At 41.4% G+C, this 22,918-nt stretch overlaps 1 protein-coding gene and 4 non-coding genes across 6 annotated transcripts; 3 read left to right on the plus strand and 2 right to left on the minus strand.

The window, feature by feature from the left end:
* Nucleotides 1–356: 356 nt before the first annotated feature.
* gigyf2 (GRB10 interacting GYF protein 2) lies at nt 357–19,433 on the minus strand. 2 transcript variants are annotated; one of them, XM_041949510.1, is made up of 29 exons: nt 19,354–19,433; nt 16,703–16,754; nt 16,364–16,520; nt 16,088–16,183; nt 15,787–15,895; nt 14,599–14,704; nt 14,446–14,486; nt 14,315–14,350; nt 14,027–14,128; nt 12,852–13,063; nt 12,570–12,717; nt 11,607–11,858; nt 11,334–11,506; nt 9,835–9,991; nt 9,555–9,721; nt 8,701–8,795; nt 8,268–8,396; nt 7,984–8,114; nt 7,761–7,861; nt 5,907–6,047; nt 5,634–5,792; nt 5,293–5,544; nt 5,077–5,199; nt 4,645–4,884; nt 3,747–3,949; nt 3,450–3,601; nt 3,150–3,343; nt 1,249–1,390; nt 357–1,140 (listed from the first exon to the last, which is right to left on the minus strand). In XM_041949510.1, the coding sequence occupies exons 2-29, from the start codon at nt 16,738–16,740 to the stop codon at nt 1,073–1,075; spliced, it is 3,924 nt and encodes a 1,307-aa protein (XP_041805444.1). In that variant the 5' UTR covers nt 16,741–16,754; nt 19,354–19,433; the 3' UTR covers nt 357–1,072. The 2 variants fall into 2 exon arrangements, with proteins under 2 accessions (XP_041805444.1, XP_041805443.1); XM_041949509.1 differs by having other exon boundaries at nt 13,952–14,128.
* A 1,664-nt stretch (nt 19,434–21,097) lies between these two features.
* On the plus strand, nt 21,098–21,169 carry trnap-agg. Its single transcript has one exon. It is a non-coding gene; the product is annotated as a tRNA-Pro (tRNA).
* A 632-nt stretch (nt 21,170–21,801) lies between these two features.
* Nucleotides 21,802–21,873, minus strand: trnaw-cca. Its single transcript has one exon. It is a non-coding gene; the product is annotated as a tRNA-Trp (tRNA).
* Nucleotides 21,874–22,070: 197 nt separating this feature from the next.
* On the plus strand, nt 22,071–22,144 carry trnai-aau. Its single transcript has one exon. It is a non-coding gene; the product is annotated as a tRNA-Ile (tRNA).
* A 136-nt stretch (nt 22,145–22,280) lies between these two features.
* Nucleotides 22,281–22,352, plus strand: trnag-ucc. Its single transcript has one exon. It is a non-coding gene; the product is annotated as a tRNA-Gly (tRNA).
* Nucleotides 22,353–22,918: the final 566 nt, after the last annotated feature.

Here is a 22,918-nt window from a genome sequence, read left to right on the forward strand (position 1 = left end):
AAGGCTCGTGCTACGATTACTCATTTTCAATTTCGTATCTCAATTCTCAGTTTAGAAGGATTTAAAATGGTTAGTTCATTCGCACTGCTTATGCTGATACCTGGCCTCATTCTCATGTTCTCTTAAACACCTGGCAATGATTAATATTCACTTCTACACTTCCAGCTCTTAACAGGACTCTGTAAAACGTGATCTATTGTTGTGTGACAGGGTGAATGTGTGTGAATCAAATGAGTTCTGCTCGTTTGTGGGTTTTCTGAATAGCTCAGACACAGGTGTGAACAGCCCACACATCAGACTGTTTTATTATTTCATACTGCAATAAAAAAGTATGACTCCAGCAGATCATTTTCATATATTATAATACAGATGCAGAATTGAAAGTTTATTCTTTAAACAGCCTAGTATTTTACAAGAAATAGATAACTACTTGGAACTTTTGAACATGTCCTTAAAACAGGACATAAGTGGGCACGAATCCTTGGGCTCTACTTTGCCGTCATTATCCATGAACACCCAGCAGAAAACAGGGAGGGAAAAGAGAAGGGGGGATTAAAGTGTGAGGGGGAAAACTTTCAATAAATAAAACAAAAACAATGGATATCATCTCTAACCTTTCCCATAAAAGCCCACCCCACCCATATATCCACATTTTTTTAAAATCCCATATAATGGAGGCCAAATTTGAAATTTGTCGTTGAATTACATTACATTACAGGATTCGGGACCGAGCAGCTGATGCCGAACAGACATCAACACCTCTGCAGACGCTCTCCAGAAACTCGAGTCTCTTGGCTGGTCGGTTGTTTCACTGGCCTGTTTGCTGCAGTCCATTTCTATGGAGGGTTTTCAGCGGATTATAGGTCCGTACGCAACAGGAACACACAGCCTGCCTCAGAGATCACCGTTTGTTCACAATAAGGAATTTAGGAGGGAGTGTGTCTGATAAATGGGGAACTGAAAATAAAGGTGAAAGTTGTGGAGGCAGTTGAGGGGCCGCAGCAGGGGTTTGGGTAAAACAGCTGCTGTTCAAATTGGATACAGTCAGTGGGGTTTGCTTGGCTGCAGTCCCTTAAAAGTCCTCCAAAGTCTCAATCTCTCCCATATTCAATCTCTCAGATGATGCATTCACAGAAAAACCTGAAAGATTGAAAAAAATGAAAAGATCCAATTAGCAGATGAGATACAAAAAGCAGTGACACATCAATGGAGATTTTTCAGATTTAGCAGATGGCTGTGCGTCCTCACCTAGAAGGCTGGGGTCTGCGCGGACCATCTTCTGCTTCTTTTTCTTCTTCCCTGAGGTGACGGTCTCAAAGCGCTGCTGCTGGCCACTTGTATGGTTGGACTGGTAGACCGACGAAGATCCTGTTCCACCCCATACAGAATCCTGGGCAAGAGAGAAATGTGGATTTGAAAGACTGATTCAACTGTTGGAGAAAAAGCTATTCTGTGAAGTTCTGGTCTATGGCACTAGAAGAGTCAAAATGTTACCACCTGACATAATGTGTTCTCGGTAAATGGTTGTTTAATTACCGATGCCAGTTTAAATCATTATTATTACAATCATGATGAGTGATTTCCTAGTGGAATTACATGCAAACATTACTTTCATGTAACCTGATGACAAACAGTACTAGAATGAGTTGAGTTTCTCATGTATTGTTGTAAGTACTTTAACCAGATAGTCATCAACAGCAGAAGCAGATGTAATCTTTGTTCCAACTCATAGGAACTGGCAATTATTTTCACAATAAGTGAAGGGTTCATTTGCAGTAACAAGTAAGAAACTTAAACATTTTTCCAGCAGGAAGAAAATGCTCTAAGTTCAACGAATCACTTAAGATAATCAATACAAAGTGTTAATGGTAGAAGAAGACGTAAAGTAGCTGCCTCAAGTCAGAATACTGAAGATGAAGACAATGCTGCCTTCAGAAGTTGCAGTAGACACAGTATGTGTGGGCACTCTGTGTACAATCCTCCATAATCCTCGATACACAGAGTGACAATCAAAATACCTCATAGATAAAGCATATTTACATTGGTGCAAAAAAAGGTTTAAACACTGCTCAGTGATGTTCAGGACCACTAACAATAGCCTAACACACCCAGAAATATTCAAGGAAGACAGACAGCAGAGCGACACACAGACCACACACACACACACACACACACACACACACACACACACACACACACACACACACACACACACACACACACACACACACACACAATCATCATCATCATCATCATCATCATCATATCAACCAACCCTAACACAAACCTGATTTCAATTTTTCAAATAGGAAAAAAGTATTTGATATGTAGCTTTAACAAGACAGAACGCTTTGTCAACAAGGACACATTTGGTCTTCATCCCCTTTAGGAAACGAGGAATAAGTTGCGCATTGACGTCGTTTGGGGCTGAGCCAAAGGGGTGACGCCAGAGAGATTCACACCAGAAATGTAAATAGTGGCCACCGAGTCTGACGACACTGGCTATGTCAGATGACTTGCTCTGATTGGTCTGAACATACCAGGCAGACATGTCCCAGAGTGAAAACTATTTTTGGGGCACAAAAGGGACAGATATCTTCTTGATCACATAACAAGATTCACACGGTTTCTGCAGGAAACCAAAACTTTAGTACCCATATGCTGGACTCCGGGTGCGTTCACACTTGTAGTTTAGTTCATTTGGTCCAGACCAAGGGGGGGAAAATGGTACAGGGTGTTACACACCTGGCTGACAGGTAAGTCATTGATTGAACATGTGATTGTCATCCTGCATCATCAGGACACGCTTGGGAAAATCAAATTTCAAGCTTAAGCAGCACTTTAATGCTTCTAATGTGCATATTTATGGTCTTTGATGCCACACGCTCATGAAGAAATAACTGATAATAAGCATCATAAGTATTATTAGACTGCAAATAAACTGCATGTTATGAATAATGAAAACAGGGCTTAATACTGTGGGGTCACAGTCACACACCTTTTAAAGGACGAAGTAGGAAAATAGGCAAAGTAGCATTTTTGACAACTTTTGCTCTAATAATCAGCACCATGGTCAGTTTCAACCAAAACAAACAGGTTTGGTGTGAAAGCACCCTTTACCTCACTGGTGCTTTTTCAGTCTCGCTCACCTGCTGCTGCTTGAGGGCTTGCTGTTGGTTCTGCGGTGCCTGTTTCTGTTGGTTAGCGTTCTGTTTGGCACGGCGTTCCAGGAACTGCTTGGCAAAGTCCTTGGCCTCGGGAGTGTCCCCCAGATAGGCCCTGACATAGTCGTGCACCTCATATGGAGAGTCCACTTCTTTCAGGAAGGATGCAAACGTTGGAACTGGCAGGGAGACACACAGAGAATATTTGTGAGTTTGGCTTCCAGAAACGGTCCATCAATAGTTGTGGGTGGAGTGCGTTTGCAGAACGTATTTTTAAAGTCTTACCATCCAGGTTGTTGGCTGTGTTGAGAGTGTGCAGAGTTTGTTCACACCATTGCATGAAGGTGTCCTGTTGGCTCTTACTGACCCCTTGAAACAACTTTAGCAGCTTCTCCTCCTCTTCTACCTTCTTATTGGCCCGTCCACTCAAAGAGTTACTTCATAAGTACGTACAAATAAAGGACGAAGACAAAAGGAGGTCATTTAGCTCTGTGTATTACTCATATCCTTCATACGATAAATCAGGCTTTCCATCAAACGTTGTGACTAAGATGTTTTTCTATTTGGCACATTAATAAATACCTGAGGTTGGCGTTGCCTTTGTTGTTCTTCTGCGTGCTTCCTTTCCTGGGTTGCGGAGGTTGCTGGACAGCCTCTTTCACAGCTTCATCCCAGAAGCCCATGTTGGAGTTGTGGGTGTCACCCCAAATACTGCTGGAGTCTGAGCCCCAACTAGTGCAGGAGCTGGTGTTCACAGATCCCCACACTGAGTTACTCAGAGGCGTCTGTGACGAGAGTGAGACATTGTTAAAGACACAACACTTGTTTCTATTGATGCAAGTCGGAATTAAATTCATAACTGTTTAATTGGCCAATGGTTTTCTCCATGAATCAGCGGCCTGTTGAGCCAATGTCAGAAAACCTTGAAAAACAGTGGTAGTACTAGTAATGGATGTCTGCAGTTTGGGTTTTGAATTGATAGCTAAACAAAACAAGCACATAATTTCGGTTTTCTATCACAAAGTACACAGAAAAGGATAAAATGATGATGACAATAGTTGCTGATTCATTTTTTGCTGGTTGATTAACTGGTTGATCTACTAAACGTTTCAGCCCTTCTTCCTTTTTTCTTAAAATACCATGTGAGGTTATTAGAATTTAAAGAGGTAACATGAACAACAATATTGCCTTTTGACTTTTAAACTTCTGAAAGATTTGTGAAGTGAAACCGTTCACATCCGGTCATATTTTCAAGCAGGTGTTACTGAGGTTTGTTGACTGCTCGAAGGAACTGAGCTTTCAGTTTCAAATTAAAAAAACTGCGTCAAACAATCTTTTGTAAATCAATGTTGTAACGTTTCCATTGTCAAAATGTTGCTGTCGTGCTGAATCCACTTAAGATCCACACCCAAATCCGCAGCTCTATGTAGTTTTCATCCCCTTTTAGCAAATAAAACACAGTATCATATAGGTCACGTACAGTTCTGGTTTGAGTGCGGATCTGTTGGGTGACAATGGGATGTTGTTGTGGTTGCTGCTGCTGATCCTTTCGCTGTTTCATCTGCTGGGCTTCTTCCCTTTGAATCTCCAGCAAAGATTTGGTAATAGCTGGCTGTTTGGCCACACTACCCCAACCAGACAGCTTAGCCTGGGGCTGCTGAGCCAGTTGCAAAGCCTGCTGCTGCTGTAGCTTCAGGAGCTCTTGCTGCTGACGTCGATGCTGTGGAGGTAGGAATGCAAAAAAGGATGACATAAGTTCATGTGCATAAAAACAGCATTTGATTAATGACAAGAGGTCATCAAAAAGCTTTACTTTTCACTCAAGAAAGGCACGAATATATTGCTGTTGATAGAGCCGCCAAACACACGCAGCCTGACTTTAAAGAGGAGGACTTCTGCTCGCTCTCCTTACCTCCTCCCGTGCCTGTCGTTCTCTCTCCTCTTCCAGTTTCTGGATCTCAGCCAGTGACAGGGCGTTCTGAGTCTGGTTCAGAGCGTTGGCTGACTGCTGGCCCCACTTTGAAGAGGATGGAAGCTGAGGAGCAGGACAAGGTGTTTTGTCAACTTCAAATATATTTTGTACTGTTTTTTAGGATTATTTTTGCTGACTCATCCTCTGCGCTCTTACCTTCATTTGGGCGAGCTGCTGCTGCTGCTGCTGCTGTTGTTGAAGTCTCCTGAGGGCCTCCTGTTGCTGCTGCCTCTGTCTCTGCAGCTCCTGCTGTCTTTGGGCCTCCTGCTCTCTCCTCTTCTGCTCCTCCTCCTGTTGTTGGGCCAGAGCAGCTGCCGCTGCAGCAGCTGCGGCTTCTTCCTCCGCCCGCTTCTCCTCCTCACGCCTCCTCAATGCTTCAAGTTCCTCCTGCTTTCGGCGCTCCTCTTCCTGGCGAGGTAGAAAATACTGCAGTTTAGGGCCACATTTCACAAGTTCAGGAAGGAGGTAAAGTATATGATGTGTTTTCCTTAGCTTACCTGTTTGCGAAGGAACTCTTCCCGTTTCTTTCTCTCCTCCTCTTCCCTCCGCCTCTCCTCTAATCTACGGAGAGCTTCCTCTTGTGCCAGTCTCTCCTCTTCCTCTTTTTGCCTACGCTGTGCCTCTTCTTGCTCTCGTTGCCTTCTTAATGCCTCCTCCTAGGATTTACAGCAGTGGGTCAGTTTCAACGCCATTAGAGAAAAGTGACTCACAATGAAACAATAGTTCAAACGCCTTAAGTGCTTCCGTTCCATATTGTTCCCATGCGCCACCTGTTTTTGCCGTGCCAGCTCCTCTTCTTCCAAGCGTTTGCATTCCTCCTCCTGCCGAGCCCTCAGTGCCTCCTCCAGCCGTTTCCTCTCCTCTTCCTCCCTTTTGGCTCTCATTTCTGCCTCACGCCTTTCCAGCTCCAACTATCAGATGAGAAAATAAAAATACACTCATGGTATTATTCGCAGAGTTGTGAGAGTTGAGCATATTTCTGACTAATCTTCAACCACTGTGTGTCATGTACTACTGTCGTCTGCCACAAAAACTCGATTTAGTACAATCAGGCTGAGAGGACCACTCCATTTTTGAATGGTCTTTTATGTGTAGGTCGTAGAAAGTCCTCTTAATGAATAAATGTCATTTTGTAAAGCATGTTGCAGGGTTTGCAAAAAAAAAAAGTAATGTTTGTGCATGGAGAACAAAATGCTGCACAGTAGTTCAACCAGACTGCCAAATGACAGGGCGGAAAGAAACGAAGATTCCTCTGCAGTTAAATAAAGCTGGGCTCAGACTATAGGAGTTTTGGGCTGATTTATTGCCGATTCACCTCTCCTGACAATTGCAGGAGAAATCTGGTCTAGGACCTTGGTTAATACCGATATTTGGCCCAGAATATCTGGTAAAGTGGGGGGTTTACAGATCCAGTCCTAAACCTCCCGATCTGCTCAAAGACTCTCAGGCCCGACTCGATAATTTCAAACTTGTTTGATATTTACGAGTTCAAATCTGGATATTTCCTCAGTATTTTTTGAGTGGGACCGCAAATGCTAATGAAACAGACAATTCGACAAGGAGATGTTGCCAAGCATTGGGAAACATTCTAGCCCTTGAGGCTAAATGTTGGCTAGCATGCTACTGTTGACAGATATTAAAATTGACAATTAAAATGTCACTTCGAGTTCTCACTGAAGAAGAGACAACCTGTGTTGACTGCTTCTCCCTGCATTGCTCCCTCAGGCACGATAATCTCGAAATAATTATGTGATTAGAGAGAACATCTGTTAAATTTCTCCTCATGTGCGTCATTTAATCCAATCTCAAAATCAGTTTACAATTCTAGTAGTCTGAGCCTGGTCTAAGAATATAAGAAATCAGTCGTCATTAGTAAAAGAAATTGGAAGGTTACCATCAAAATCTGCACATTTAAATAGGAACAGGATCCTGTTTCAGAGTTAAATGCACAATAATGCTGATAATGAGCTGGAATTAACATTGACTTTAGCAATGCTATTCTTAATGGTTTAAAATAGAAATAGGGTAGCGTTTGCCTTAATTGAATTGGATCATGGAAAATCAGCTGAACATACTATGGATTGACGAATCAGTGTTTCATAATGAGGATTTTTAATAATGATCTCAGGTCATTTACAACATTCTCCCCTGTCATGCAACACTGTAGGGACATCGACTAAATGAAAGTTATATTCCTTTAATTCTTCTTCTTAGGGGGCCAAAACTATTTCAAATGGAAATAATACATTTGGTGTGTTTAAAAGAAAATAAACATTACTGAAGGAAAGAAGAAAAACATCAATAGGTGAGCCCAAACATTTGAACAGTGCGGTATAATCACTGATAAAATCATAGATTCATAATTTTAGGTTTAATATTTCAAACTATTTTAATGTAATCAGTTTCAACCTATACATATTTGTCGACCCTTCAGAAGACTTTCTATATGACAGACAGACTGCACAGTAAGAAAGTACATTTTCAGCTTTTAAAAACACTGAGACATAAAATGCTAAGACTATTTGAGGCTTTGACTTAAGATGAGAATTCAGGGAAAAAAATGTTACCTTTTCCAAAATCCTTGATGACCACAAAAAAGAAAAGTGAGCAGAAATACTGTTTACCTTTGCAGACTTGGACTTCTCTAACTGCTGCATCTGCTCGATGGTTGGAGCCTGTGCCATGGAGTCTATAGGTAAATCCCACACGCTGCTGCCATCCCACGCTATTGAGAGGGATAAATCATGATGCTATACACCTACTATAACATGATACAGACTTTCTTTTGCTCTTGTGTTTTTTTAAAAAGGAAACCAACTCTGCACAATATTTAAGAGAGAAACTCACTGCTTTGAGCAGCTTGTTGGAGGTTTGGTGTGCAGGAAGCCTGAGAGGATGGGTTCTGCATTTCCCACACAGAACCAGAATCTGGTACAGACAGGGACCTTGTGACAGGAGGTAGGAGGCTCTCAGATGCTCTACAAAAACACATGAAAATAAACATATGAATAAATGCCATGCTCCTGTGATGTCAATGCAAGACAAGAGATCTAAAAACTGAAGCACGGGTACAGAGGTTTTTAGAGTTACAGAGGTATGACAGTACAATATTGTGGGAGTGTTTTGTCAACCTTATCTTGAGAGCCTGGTATTGCTGTAGAAGCAGGTTGATCTGCTGTTGGTGTTGTTGTTGCTGTTGAAGAGGAGCTGAGCTAAGAGCTGCAGCTTTCTGCTGGGCCAGAGCCTGAGCATACTGCTGCCTGAATGGTGGAGGACAAATGGATGGAGAAATAAGAGAAAAAAGGAAAATGCTGTTAACATTTGAATGAATATTAGTGGATGAATTATGTCCAATGAATTAATGCATATTTCCTGTGTGCACTAATGTTTGTACATGTCTTTAATTTTTTTTTTTTTTTTAGGTGTGGTGTAGGGTAATTTAATTGTGAGGAACAACTTATTCCTGTATTATACCAAAGTAGTGGGGCATTTTATAAATGTGTGTATTTGGATGTTTTTTATCATCACACATAAAGAAAAGTGTTGGATCTGAGCCGGTTGTACCTGAGGAGGTATTGATATTGGAGCTGCTGTAATTGGTAAAGGTTGAGAGCAGTCAGCTCTTGCTGCCTCTTCAACCTCTCTTGGTCACCATCCCCCTGCATTACATAAGAAGACACAGTCAAATAAATCATAGCAGTCAAAAAAGCGCAAGGTGGCTTCAAACAGGACAATGAGTTAAGAGGACTCCTGGGCCGAAATCCTGATGGAGGGTTAGCAAGAAACTTGAAGAGTCTGGACCTCAAAAATGTTGATCACTTTCAAACTTTATGCAGCTGATTGTTTTGTTTTTTTTCACTTGTGCTTGACACAGATCAATCAGTAAAGACTTATTTTCACTGTGAAATCAACTTTTACTAAAAAATAAAAATAGGGACTCAATACTACTACATGCCAATGAGGGTCAGCCCTCCTCCAGCCCAGAGAACAGTGGTAATGCAAATGAGTGGTTTGGAAACTGCCAGATTGCCAGAAGAAGAATAACTTTTACACGTCAGCAGTTTATTTACAGAATTAACAATTTAGCTAGTGTTGACTAATAAGTATCCAGAACACACAAATAGATTGTATTGTATCATGAACTATGGGTTTGAACACATACCACTCCCTCACACATACAGATCATTCAGTGGTTGAACTGATCAGGGATGAGATAAGCCTCAGTACGCCTTGTATTTGATTGAATCAGAGAAAAGACATGTCTTCAAACACTTACTGATACATGAGGGATTCCTCTAACACATATTACTGGTAAAAAGAGTGGAATAAAGCACCACCTACAGGTCATGGCTAGTACTGGCAACTAGTGCTTACAATGCAAACCTCCAGACATAAGGCCACATTTAGCTAATACATACCTGTAGAGGTGGAGGTGCAGGGCCTGGAGTGAACGGTACCCTCCCCCATATCTTTATGATCTCTCCAAGCGGCTGAAATACTTCATCACATCCTCTTTTGACAAGGAGAGACATTGTGAAGTAACCAGCCTGGAACCATTCAGTCATCTCCTGGTTACTAAATGGACCTAAGAGAGCACAAGAAGAGAGCAGAGGAAATTCAGGGCCAACACTGGAACAGTTTTGAAGTTTACAGTATTTAAGTGACATTCTGAGACTTAAAAACTTCTTCCAATCTCACCCTGTATCTCCCCTTGGGGGTCTTTGTAGAACCATTTGAGAGCAGCCTCATGGGTGAGCGGCAGACCTGCAGGTTTGGGCTTCTCTGAAGTCTTTGCTGCAAGTCTGTCATCATCCACCACGCCATCCTGTAGGTATGCTACCATCTTTTCTGCCTCCTGGGGAACAAAGATACAGAGAATTAAAAAAAAAAATAATTCATCATCCCATTAAAAGTACTACAACCTAACATAACAGAGCGCCTCCTCTTCCCTGATTACTCAACTAAATGGTTTCTTGTAGTTTTACTACACTCACCAGCCACTTTATTAGGTACACTTTGCTAGTACCAGGTTGGACCCCATTTTGCCTTCAGAGCTGCCTTAATCCTTCGTGGCATAGATTCAACAAGGTACTGTAAACATTCCTCAGAGAGTTTGGTCCATATTGACATGATAGCATCACGCAGTTGCGGCAGATTTGTCGGCTGCACATCCATGATGCGAATCTCCCGTTCCACCACATCCCAAAGGTGCTCTATTGGATTGATATCTGGTGACTGTGGAGGCCATTTGAGTACAGTGGACTCATTGTCATGTTCAAGAAACCAATCTGAGATGATTCAAGCTTTATGACATGGTGCATTATCCTGCTGGACGTAGCCATCAGAATATGGGTACACTGTGGTCATAAAGGGATGGACATGGTCAGCAACAATACTCAGGTAGGCTGTGGCATTGAAACGTTGCTCAATTGGTACTAAGGCCAAATTCTGACCCTACCATCTGAATGTCGCAGCAAAAATCGTGACTCATCAGACCACGCAACGTTTTTCCAATCTTCTATTGTCCAATTTTGGTGAGCCTGTGCGAATTGTAGCCTCAGTTTCCTGTTCTTAGCTGACAGGAGTGGCACGCGGTGTGATCTTCTGTTGCTGTAGCCCATTTGCCTCAAGGTTCGACGTGTTGTGCATTCAGAGATCCTCTTCTGCATACCTCGGTTGTAACGAGTGGCTATTTCAGTTACTGTTGCCTTTCTGTCAGCTCGAACCAGTCTGGCCATTCTCCTCTGACCTCTGGCATCAACAAGGCATTTTTGCCCACAGAACTGCCGCTCACTAGATATTTTCCCTTTTCGGACCATTCTCTGTAAACCCTAGAGATGGTTGTGCGTGAAAATCCCAGTAGATCAGCAGTTTCTGAAATACTCAGACCAGCCCGTCTGGCACCAACAACCATACCACTTAAATCACCTTTCTTCCACATTCTGATGCTCGGTTTGAACTGCAGCAGATTTTCTTAACCATGTCTACATGCCTAAATGCATTGAGTTGCTGCCATGTGATTGGCAGATTAGAAATTTGTGTTACCTAGCAGTTGGACAGGTGTACCTAATAAAGTGGCCGTTGAGTGTAGATAGAAACGGAGTTAACTGAGTTACAACTTGTTTTATGGTCTTTCATGGAAAATCCTTTTCCGTTATCCTAAGACAGACTTTCATGTTAAAAGCCCACTAACTTACCTGCTCAAAGTGTTTCAGTCCCTCATCTTCATCTGTGTCGTGTGGCAAAGTGGTGGGCCTGCCAATAGGTGCCAATATACTTGACGGGAAGGGCAAAGGATTGTTCATTGCCACAGGAACCTCCACGGGCTTTTGCTGCAGTAGCTGGACAGTGGGCGATGTAGTAGATACTTCTGCATAGAACAATAACAGATATTAGGAGGTTTTCCAGGCAGGTGGAACCAACAGGCTAAAAAGTCCTATTTACAGTGAATCTGAAGACCTGAATCCTACCTGCAAGAGTGGAAGAAATGTGAGTTCTGGGTATGGACTCGAGCATGCTGTTAGACATAGGGATGTGCAGGGGGACTTTGCAGGGCTCTGGTGGGAGCTCCAGGGGCGGCTGTCGTTCTGCTGGCCTCTCAGACTCTTCTGTTCTACTGGGCTGGCTATGGGACAGAGACTGGGCGGGAGCCTGGGGCTCTGAGACTGGGGGAGCAACAGGTGAAGCAACAGGTGGAGCCTCTTCTGATGTTCTTGCCAACTCTTTGAAAAAAAACAACAACAACAACGACGACAAACAAACTTGAGATGGGTTCACAACAAATATAAAACATGATGCATAATTTAAAAAAAAAAGTTTTCATTATGGTTGATGATGCAGTAAAATTAACATTAGAGAACTTCTTTAACATCACAATCACTTTGCTTTTCTTTGGTCCTATTCGCATCTTGTGGCTTTAATTGCTTTGAAATTGCCACCAGTAAATTCCTTTATTATTATGGTGGTTGGTGAACAAATCAACCACCATCTGTCTAAGTGATCTTTTGTGTCATTTTGTGTCCTTGAGGTCAAAGACGCAAAAACTGACAATAAGACTTTTCCAATTTGGTCTGAAAGTATATTTTAATGCTGTGACACTTTTTAAATCTTACTTCATGAGATGTTACTATACATCAAGATAATTTGGGCAAATTTCTGACGTTAAGGCAACAGAAAAGTTCTCATAGTCCACTAAGAGACTGGCATTCCACTGCAACACCCAGGAGTTTGTTTCACAAAGCAATTTGTGAGGAAATGGTGTCAGCATCCCATTTCACAAATGATAAGTCAATTGCAAATTGTGGATACATCTCTAAATACTACAGTCCTCCTGCAGGATCATACATGCATTGCAAGTGTGGTGTTTCTTTTTATTAGTTAACATTTTCTCTTGTTGCCAGTCACAGCTTGCATGTTTGGTCAAAGTGACTGACCATTTCGTTCAGCCTCTCTCTTGGCCTCTGTTTCCGTTTCTTTGGTCTCCTTGGGCTGACTGTCCTCGTCCTCCAGGCCCTCTTCACACTCTTCCAAGGGTTTGAAGTCAAGCTCTGCCTCTTCCAGGATTGGCTCCTTGGAGGCCTTCTGAATACACAACAAAGAACCCAATTACACTAACATAAATGTATATATATACACAAACGACACCTCAATACTTTATTTGAAAGCCCATTATAATTCATTAATGTATTCAAAACTCCACTCAGGCCTCGTCTTACCTTGAGTGAGAGAAAGGCCCCTGATGAGTCAAAGGTGCCTGCCTCCTCGTCCGCGTCCTCCAGGCACCATTCTGGAAGGCTGTCCCTCTCGTCCTCCAGGCTGCCACTGCCTGACCGTGGCCTCCTGTAGCCACGCTCGTCTTCTCTTGCATCAAATGGGAATCGACGACGTTGATCTGGGTGTTCCCGCCACCCTGCTGACCGAGGCCCATCTGGGGAAAATGGGAAAATAGTGAGCTTTGTACAACCCATTTTAATCTTATGATGTACCTGAACTTCATCAAGCTGGACAGCGAACTTTAAGGACACCATCACCACTGAACAAACAGTGGAGACACATACAATAACAGCATGATTTTTAGCATGTGCATCAAGATGTGCAGTTCAAAAGCACAAGGAAGTGAAGAAAGAAGAAATCAATGTATTGTGAATTGTCTCTCTTACATAAAACATATGTCCTTAATTGGTACCTGTTAAATGTAATATCATTCTGATAGCCAAGCTAAAAAAAACAGCCACTATACAGAGGGAAAAAGGGGAGCTGGAGAATACCCACTAATTCAAGCTGGTTGTACAGTAAAAATGTATATAAAATATATTCCCATTCCTATATTCCAGTATAATGAATGACAGAGCAGAGACAGAGGCAGCAGTTTGCACTGGGGCTGAACAATATGCCAAAAAAAAAAAATCAAATTGCCATTACTTTGGCAGATAATGTGATATGGGTCAAAGTTTTGGTGGGAAAGATATAAAAAATTATGTGATTTTTGCAGGGGTCTGTATGCAAACAACCATGTTTCCTTATGTCTGAAGAATATGATTTATAGCCTAGGGAACCTCTGTAGCACCTCAATGCTACATTTATGAAAGGTATATTGTGACACATTTTACCCTTACCAAAAATTTGCAGCGCTATGATTTGGATAATGCACTTGGCCATACTGTGACTTTAATAATATTTTGATTAATTGTTCAGCACTTGTTTACATGCTGTAACACATAAATGTACATTATTCTGAAACAGTCCATAAAAAAAACCTGCCAGAACATGAAATCAAAGATAGATGTATTGTAAGTATGGTCAGTGCAGTGCCCACCTGGGCTTGGGGGGCACCACCGGTCACCGTCCCGTCGAGAACCTGCTAGGCGCCAGCCCCCCTCATCATCCTCACCGTTCTGATCATCACGAGAAGAACGCCAATTCTCACTCTCTGCACGCGTGAAATCGTGCTTCCTCGGTAGGCCTGTTACACCATCCTCATAGTTGCCTCGGACTGCGAAGAGCAGAGGGTGAGGGATGATTAAAGGTGACGCTATGATCATTATATCAATAGTTAGCATTAAAAACTCACTCAATGCTGTCAATCAAAAAAAAAAAAAAACAAGTCTGTCTTTTACACCAACTAAAGATATCTGAACTTCTCAATCAATTTTTACACTTGTGCAAAAGGCACACTTACTGTGATTCATCTGAAAGTGTCCTGGAGCAGCATCGACTAGGTGGACAGAGAGCAACAAGTAGATAAGCCTGTGTATTTTCCAGTGAGTACATAACGTATTGATTATTTGAGCAACAAAATTTAAAACCAACCTGGGTCTTTTCGACCTGGCTTTTCAAACCTTCTGTCTCCCCTGTTGAGAAAACAAAAACACACATTATGTACAGTCATAGCAAAAAGATGTTAAATTACTGAAAAAAAAAAACAACAACAAAACTTTACATCATGGACAAGTATTATAATACCTTTCTTCCCAGCTTTGGGAGCGGTGCATCTCCCTCCCTCCACGACCAAAACCTTCCACATCATCGAAACTTCTTTGGTAAAACCCTCCATCTCCTCTTCCCCGACCTAAAAACAATCACAGGTTGACAACCTAATACCAACTATGACCTAAAGAGGTCTAGTTGCTAATACTTTGTGTAACACATTAGGCAGGATATTTATCATAGTGAACAAAGGACCAAAGGCGGTTCAAACATCAGCAGAGGGTTGCACAAAATACTTCCCACGACAGATCAGGAAGTCTATACCTACCTTCTGCAGCTATTATTCACAGGTGCTCGGGTGAATAGATTGGATGAATTTTCAAAGGTTCATATATATTTTTACACACAAACCTGAACTATCATCCATTGCATAAATCTGCTGAATCATGTTGCTGTACTTTCTCTTTCTTTCTCATCGAGAAGACATACAATAAACCAGCTCTTGTGGTTTTAAAATTAATCTGTCATCTTCATAATTTATAGACAATAGCCTTTAGCAGTGACAATGTAGTTTGCCTGAAGTATGCTTCCAATTTGTGCACGACTGCCAATGTTTGATTTCTGTACCCATGACTGCATCCTGTTTATAATAAAATCCTCTATATGACATGGCTTCTCAACCTTAAATTTAGCTTGTTCATTCAAAAAAAAAAAATCACACGCAGTTCATTGGAAGCACACAGAAGCCTTTGCTGCTATATACCGAACTTCTGTAAATGCTTGCTAACCAACGGTAACTGAAACAGTGAAATACAGTATGCAGATTTAACTGACAAGTAAGGGTGTACAAGTGTCTGAGTGTGTGCATGCTACTAGAGATCCAATTTCAAACAGGGTTTTCCATGTTTGGAGCACATCAGTTTTGAGTTGAAACAGCTGGGAAAGAGTATGCTGAGTAAGCACAACACCAACAGAGTGCTGATACTACACCCCTTGTCTCAAGCTATGGCTAAATCAGTAGGATTCTTGAAATGCATCTTAACTGTCTGCAGTTGTTAAGACTTCTGAAAGTGCATAGATAAATAGCTACAACAAAGGCTCATTTAAAAAAAAAATCTAATCCTTCATCGTGTTTCACGGCATAAACTCCACCTGCAGCTATTTATCCTTGAAAAGAGAGATGAAATTCAACACATTCACGTATGATCTTAGATTAATTCTTACCTCTACCCCTTGAGGTACTTCGGCCTCTTGGTGCCCCTACTATTGGCCCGCCTCCTCGCCCAGTCAGCCGAAGTACAGCTGCACTGTTTACAGACATGGAAAAATTTCTCTGCAAATACAAACAGGGGGAGGGGAACAAGAGGGATGAACAGCAGGCTCTCAGCTTTCTTATTTGCACTTGCTCTGTATTTGGTAGTATAGTATAATCCAAGAAATGACAAAAAAACTGGCGTGAGGCCAATATGACATTTATTTTGGTCAAGTTAATAAGTCACACACTGTTTGCTCTAACTACTCCTACCTGTTCCTCCTCTGTGAAAGACACGAGTGCCAGAGGCAGCAAGGGCTCCTCTTGCAATATGGGCAGGAACTCCTTATCATGAAGGTCTATAGGGATCTGACGGAGAGAAATAAACAATCATAAGCTTCACTGTTAAGATCCATAAGGTCTTGAAAGAATCACGCAAAGTGAGGAAGACGTAAATCTAATCTCAGCAGTAACATAATTTGCATGCAAATCAAACTGACTGCGAGCCAGATTCAAAAGCTGAGAAACAGACATTATAGGCCTACCAACCTTGTTATCCTTTACATAAAGTGCTAACATTTCTTCTCTCCCGTAGCGATAGTCTGCAAGTTTATACTTTGGCAATGCAGGTGAGAGGGGTGGAGAGGCAACTGCACAGCCGCTTCCACCACCACCGCTGCCGCCACCTCCAGACAGGGCACGGAGCCTGCAGAGAGACAAAGGATAGTAAAAGCAGAAGGGACAGATGAAGAGGAGACTAGTCTAGGTGGCAACTGGCATGTCTTAACATGTAAGGAAAAGCTGCACTGGGCCCTAGCAGAAAACCAGTTTCACAACCTCCAAATCATTTCCCTCAGACTAATGATGAATTTATGTCAGTTCATTTACCATTCTGGTCCAAAGTTGAGTGTCTGGGTTTCGGCCATTCTTCCTTGAAGTTCTACAAATATGAAAAGGAAGAAAAATAATTATTACAACTCAGTATATACTGTTATACTATAACAGTAGTACTGTTAAAAAAACAAATGAAATGCAACAAAATAAAGTATGCATCAAAGCTGTGTTGTAGTTTCTCTTTCATGCAACTTTCAAAGTAAAGAAAAATCCTATATACTTATACAGTCTGTTTTACTTAAGACTTTATTGATCCCACGCCAGGGAGATTCACTCGTTACAACAGCAAGAATAAAAAGGAGAGGTATAATAAAAGGTATAATAAAAACATACAACACACATTTACTATTAGTTTAGTGGTCCATGGTTACAGCTGCAACAATTGATCGATTAGTTGGCAACTAGTAATTTCAAAGAAAAAAAGTAAAAATTCTCTCACTCGAATATGGATATTTGCTGGTTTCTTTACTCCTCTATGACAACAAACCAAATATCTTTGGGTTGTGGTTCAACAAACCATTTGAGGATGTCATATTGGCCTTTGGGAAACACTGATAAACAATTTTCACCATTAAATGATATTTTAAAGGCCAAACAACTACTTGATTAATCAAGAAAAAAAAGCCCTATCTGTGACTTTAGTTTTATTAATATACTTGTGATGCAACAGGTATGTTTTGAGTAGGAAAATTTAATTAGGCTATTGCATTGCTATATATGTATATATGTCAGATGAAGAAACAATTTAATTGCAGTGTTGTCCTGCTTGACATTTCTGCTTTTGGGGATTCAGCACTTTTCTAGTCAGCACCGTTGAATCATTATCATTGCTATATGATGGAATCAGGATAACCAAAATTAAATAATTTTCCCATCCAAAATTCATTAATTCATATCTACACAAATAGCATTTCCTAACCTATGTCATTTTACCATTACAGTTTAAAGTGAATGTTTTATTTCACTGAAGCAATTCATTTTACCATTGCATATTTCAGCTTGATTCTACAGAATTTGGAAAAATCCTTAAGTTTTGTCACCCACTTTAACATATTTCAACTCCTGAGGATATACAGCCCATCCCACTAGCACAGAAGCAGTGTTCAATTTCAATCTGCTAAAGCTATTTTAGGAAGTCTCCCAGGCTGCAAGGAGGGTATGTCAGACACCTGTAATTGACAACTTGGAGGGTGCCTTTACTTCAGTAAATAAAAATAATCATATTTTGCCGATAAAGTTGGTTGTTTACGTGGATGTCTCTACTTGCAAAACTTTGCCTTAAACTCGGGTTTGGAAAGCAAGGATTTGTAAAGTACCGTGGCTTCCTCAAATATCGGGCACAAAAGTCGACAGTAGACTGACAACACCACTGACCATATGGGAGCGAGGACAAGCCACGTGTAAGTTGGTAGTAAACCGCAACAACTACAGCAAATGAACAAAGTTAGCGACATTTGTGGCAATTCGTCTGAACGTTTCGGACAAATGCCAATCTTCACAAAAAGTGAAAACTGAACGGCTGGCTGGGTTTACATGACATTATGACTCGTCTGAAATCATATACGAGCCAACGATTTGCAACTGCCAAATCTACTCACAACAACACAACTTTCATCAGTTTAATCATGTCAAACTTAGAGCTTTGATAAGGGGTAAAGGCTTAAGTCAGTGGAAAAAAATACTGACGATTATGTTCTTGCAAAGTTGTCAGCAACCTTGCGTAAAGCGTTGAGTCCATCGAGTAACGTTAAGGCTAATCTAACAGGAAGGCAGGGTATACGGACCCACTCCGTTTCTATATCACATACTAAAGCTAACGTTTGTCGTGTTGCTGAATAATGTTAAAAGTTGGCTTGCAGTGCGCACTTCGAGCAGTGATGGTCTCTCTGGAAGGTTAATCATCCTCGGTCACCAACATTACGTTGGCTAACGTAGCGAGCTAATCAGTCAAACAACCAACGTGGATAACTGAGGTAATCACAGGACACCAGGACTTGACGTTAGCTAACCAATTTTCTAATGGTTAAAGGTTGACAAAAGAGTTATAGTTATGTTGAAAGGTGGCAGCAGAGTTGCAGCTTGTTAAAAGTCCCACTTGCTACATGCTGGTGCCCCACCATGGTATTTTCGCTACCAACGACAGCGAACGGTGGTTAAGTTAGCACGTTAGCTAACTGCAGTTGGCCAACTAGATAGCTAGCTAGCAGCGTTGTATTCCAACGTAACGTTAGGCAGTGAATACCTGTCATGCGAGAAGATACAGCTACCAATGTACTGACGCCGATTTAGTTTACCATAGGAGAATACGTACTGTCATATATTCTACACGACAAATGCTCTGTCATAAAAGAACCACTATTCTCAGCACTTGTAGCTAGCACGCTAACAGGTTGGCTAACTAGCTACACGCGGCCTTCGGGTAGCCAGGATCCACAACAAAATTTCCTTGTCAAAGCGTCCCGCACTACACACGGCCCGGACGCGCACATAGAGCAACTGGAGCCCGGTGCTGCAAGGCCAAGTAAACATGATGGTTTAACAACAGTTCCAAGCACCCCAGCTCGTCAGAATATGACTCTCTGACATGGCACTTTACTTAAATGTACGATTTTCTTTGCTAGTGTATTAAACTTTGGCTGTCTTACCTCTGCTTGTTCTGACAGCACAAGGTTTGTATGCGAGTTGTGTGGCTCTCTCTGGGATCTCTCTCTCTCTCTCTCTTCGTTTTCCACAAGATGGCTGAGTATGGGTCACATGACAACAGATAAAACCCGTATGCCGTACAAAGATTTGCTGACTAGTACTATTCACAAACAACAAGGTGAATGTCACCACTGTATTTATCACTGCCATGTCAGATGCACAGTACACAGTACTTCCAGGCACATCAACCATGTCGCATGAAATAACATTTACATGAAGCGTGTATTCTTTGTTTGCACATCCGAATTATTAAGGAGGGGATAAATCATGGGCCTTACCCCCACCTCTCAAGCACAAGGTAATGTAAGCTTCTCATATTCAGTATACCTCCTTAATGTACGATTAGTATTGAAATGTATGCCACAGAATTATAACTATAGAATACTACCATAAATGAGACACACAATTTGTCATTAAATTAACAATCACTTGCAGTAATGGTTAAATCTCAAGCAAATAATTGTACCTCTTTTTTGGGTTATTTTTCTGTGTTCACTTGTTTGAGTATGAATGCCTCCCATTATATCTTTACACAATATACTGGTATAGCTAACTACTATTAATACAGCTAGTGCTAATAATTATTAATAATTAGCTAGCACTATGCAAATTTTGCTTTTGCTAGCTATTTTTGGGACCGACAATTTAATGGTAACATTATTAGCTTATTTATGTTGTCTAGTTGAAGACCAATTGGGAAATGTCGAATTAAGGGTTACGTAAAAAAATTTAAAAAAGTGTTTATATATATGTATATATATATATATAGACTGGCTCCTCTCCTCCAATCGCCTCTCCCCATTTCCATCTTTCCCAAGCCAATCGCGCATCGCCATTTCCATCTTTCGCCCCGGCCAATCGCGGAGCCCCATTTCCATCTTTCGCCCCGGCCAATCGCGGAGCCTCATTTCCATCATTTCCCTCGCCCAATCGCGGCTCGCCATTCCCCTCACAGCAAATTACTGCCGGCTTCCGCTCCCGTACGAAAATCAACCCGGCAACGGGAGCCGGCCGCAGTGTTTACGGCTGAAGTCGCTTCAAGACCGACAGTCCACTTATGCTGCTCTCATGTTTCATCCACCGACATAAAGACATGAAATACGCTTTTAGGAATTAAGTGTTAAGAGTATATTGGCAGAGTCATTGGCAGTTCAGTCGTCATCGGTCTCATTCGGTCTCGGCGTCGTTTTTATCTGTTTTCTCTCATTATAAACTGAATGAATTTGGGTTTTGGTCTGTTCATCAGACAAACAAACGTATGTTACTGCAGCCTGATATGCACTTTTTGACCCTCAGTGCAGACGCACTTCACACGACTCCACCTGCTACGGTCGGTTCCTGTTGGGTCGGAGTCGTGCCCGTCGCTGATCACCTCCCAGAACTGAACACACGAAAGCATAGGCCAACACACCATTTGTCAGGAAGCTGTAGACCCTGATGAGGGGTGCAGTAAAATGTGTGTGTAACCCTGTGCTGAATTCAAGTCCTCTCTCTGGTAATGAATACAAACTTCGATGTTTTGTATTGAAAAAGATTTGCTTCCAAGAAAAATTGACATAGGATTATTTCTGTCAGAAGCTTTGGATTTCCCAGTTGGAGGAACTGCAAAGGAGATGGCAGGTATGGCCGCCCCTTCTTTTTTTCCCCCTGTCGTGTTATTGGCCTTTCTCTTCAGCTATAGGAGTTGGCTCGTTGGTCTAGGGGTATGATTCTCGCTTAGGGTGCGAGAGGTCCCGGGTTCAAATCCCGGACGAGCCCTAAAGCCTTTTACTTTTTTAAACAAAACCAAAGCAAAAAAAACTTCTCGCTGGTTGGCTCCCACCAAGTGAAATGTCCTCTTGACAGCAAGTGGACTTCCAAGATGAAACGACTGATAAGATTCGACCTTTCAATCAGTAAGAGAGGACTAAGAGAAAACCAAGATGTGGTATGCCAACTTTCTTGGCAAGGTGGACGGATTATGCTACACGAGCAGGCACAGGAGAGAAGGCCAAGGAGAAGGTAAGACACGAGGTAGTAGTCCAGGTAGTTCTTTCCGGTTTCGTACAGGTGAAGACTTCTACTTTGCATCAGTAAGTGTTGCTTTACTGCCATCTGATGGATTATAATAATTTCACTATCAGTAAAGGATTATGTATGAATCTGAATCTGAAAATGAATAAAATAAAACCGATTTTTGAAGGTGTTTTTTTAAGCATAACAGCTAATCTCACTCTATGCATAACTACTACATATTTTTTTTTATGTCACTGGATGACAATCTTTAAAAAAAAAAAATCCGTCATAGAAATGCATTCAGTTTTACTATTTTGTGGGACGATATTGTGTTTTGAGACAGTCGAGACTGGAGAAAGAAATTTAAGAAGACAATAGGAGACGGAACAAAAGGATGACCCCGACGTGATTTGAACACGCAACCTTCTGATCTGGAGTCAGACGCGCTACCGTTGCGCCACGAGGTCTGGAGCACAACTGTAGTACAAAGAGTATTTGAACAGGGGTGTAGTGGTGTTGTTTAAAGAGAAATGTACAAACCGACCAAAATGTGAAGTCATATCACAGATTTATGCATAATTGATAATCTAACAATAGACTACTATAGATAAGACTAACATTCATGTGTACTGGGATATTATCAAGCAAGCGATAGGTTGCACATGGCCGGTTAGCTCAGTTGGTTAGAGCGTGGTGCTAATAACGCCAAGGTCGCGGGTTCGATCCCCGTACGGGCCAATTGCTTTTGGGTCATTCACTCCTTAAGTATATTCTATATTTTCTTGTTAAAGTGCTGTACTGCAGTTACGTAACTGCTATTATCCGTAACACTCAATATGGACTGTCAGGTATCTTTCAGGGGCAGAAACACATGGCGTTGGTGGTATAGTGGTTAGCATAGCTGCCTTCCAAGCAGTTGACCCGGGTTCGATTCCCGGCCAACGCAATATATTTTTGTGTTCGTTACAGCTGCACGTCTGGTGTGCATACATTATAATGCACTAGTAAATGACAGAATTCTCTTTTATTTTTTACACAATTTAATATTTGGTAGTACACATTGTTGTTGTCTGTTTTCAATCTTTCAAATTAATCAATGTTTTTCTTTATGCAAGAACAATTAAATGTGGGGAGACATGTGAGACTTTAATTTAATTAAAGTATTACACAGAGATTGCATCAATGGGGGTAAAATTATGCAGCAATGTCGTCATGTCTGTGATTTAATGAATATGAGATAAAATAAAAACAGAGGGGAAATTTGGGTGGTTGAGCAGCACAAAGACAGAATAAGTACAGATAAACTGAGAAGGTTACAGAAATTAAATGGTTAAAAATGTGAAAAATAAGAATAGAGTGAAATAGAAATAAGTAATTACACTCAAAAGTTATTTGATTATCTAAGTCATTTGTTGTTGAGCAATGAAAAATACCCCGAGACCACATCAGCACAGTGCTAATGACCTCAGAGATGTTGGATAGATGAGTTAGATGTGTTTCTTGCTTCACATG

This window comes from Chelmon rostratus, chromosome 12 (assembly GCF_017976325.1).
Source record: "Chelmon rostratus isolate fCheRos1 chromosome 12, fCheRos1.pri, whole genome shotgun sequence".
Classification (NCBI taxonomy): Eukaryota; Metazoa; Chordata; class Actinopteri; order Chaetodontiformes; family Chaetodontidae; genus Chelmon; species Chelmon rostratus.

Coding starts and splice junctions, on each gene's coding strand:
- gigyf2 (XM_041949509.1), bottom strand. CDS start 16,740: ATGGCCGAAACCCAGACACTCAACTTTGGACCAGAATG. Junction 5,545..5,633: donor AAGAGTTCCTTCGCAAACAG/GTAAGCTAAGGA, acceptor CTACCTCGCCAG/GAAGAGGAGCGCCGAAAGCA. Junction 1,141..1,248: donor CGCAGACCCCAGCCTTCTAG/GTGAGGACGCAC, acceptor TCAATCTTTCAG/GTTTTTCTGTGAATGCATCA.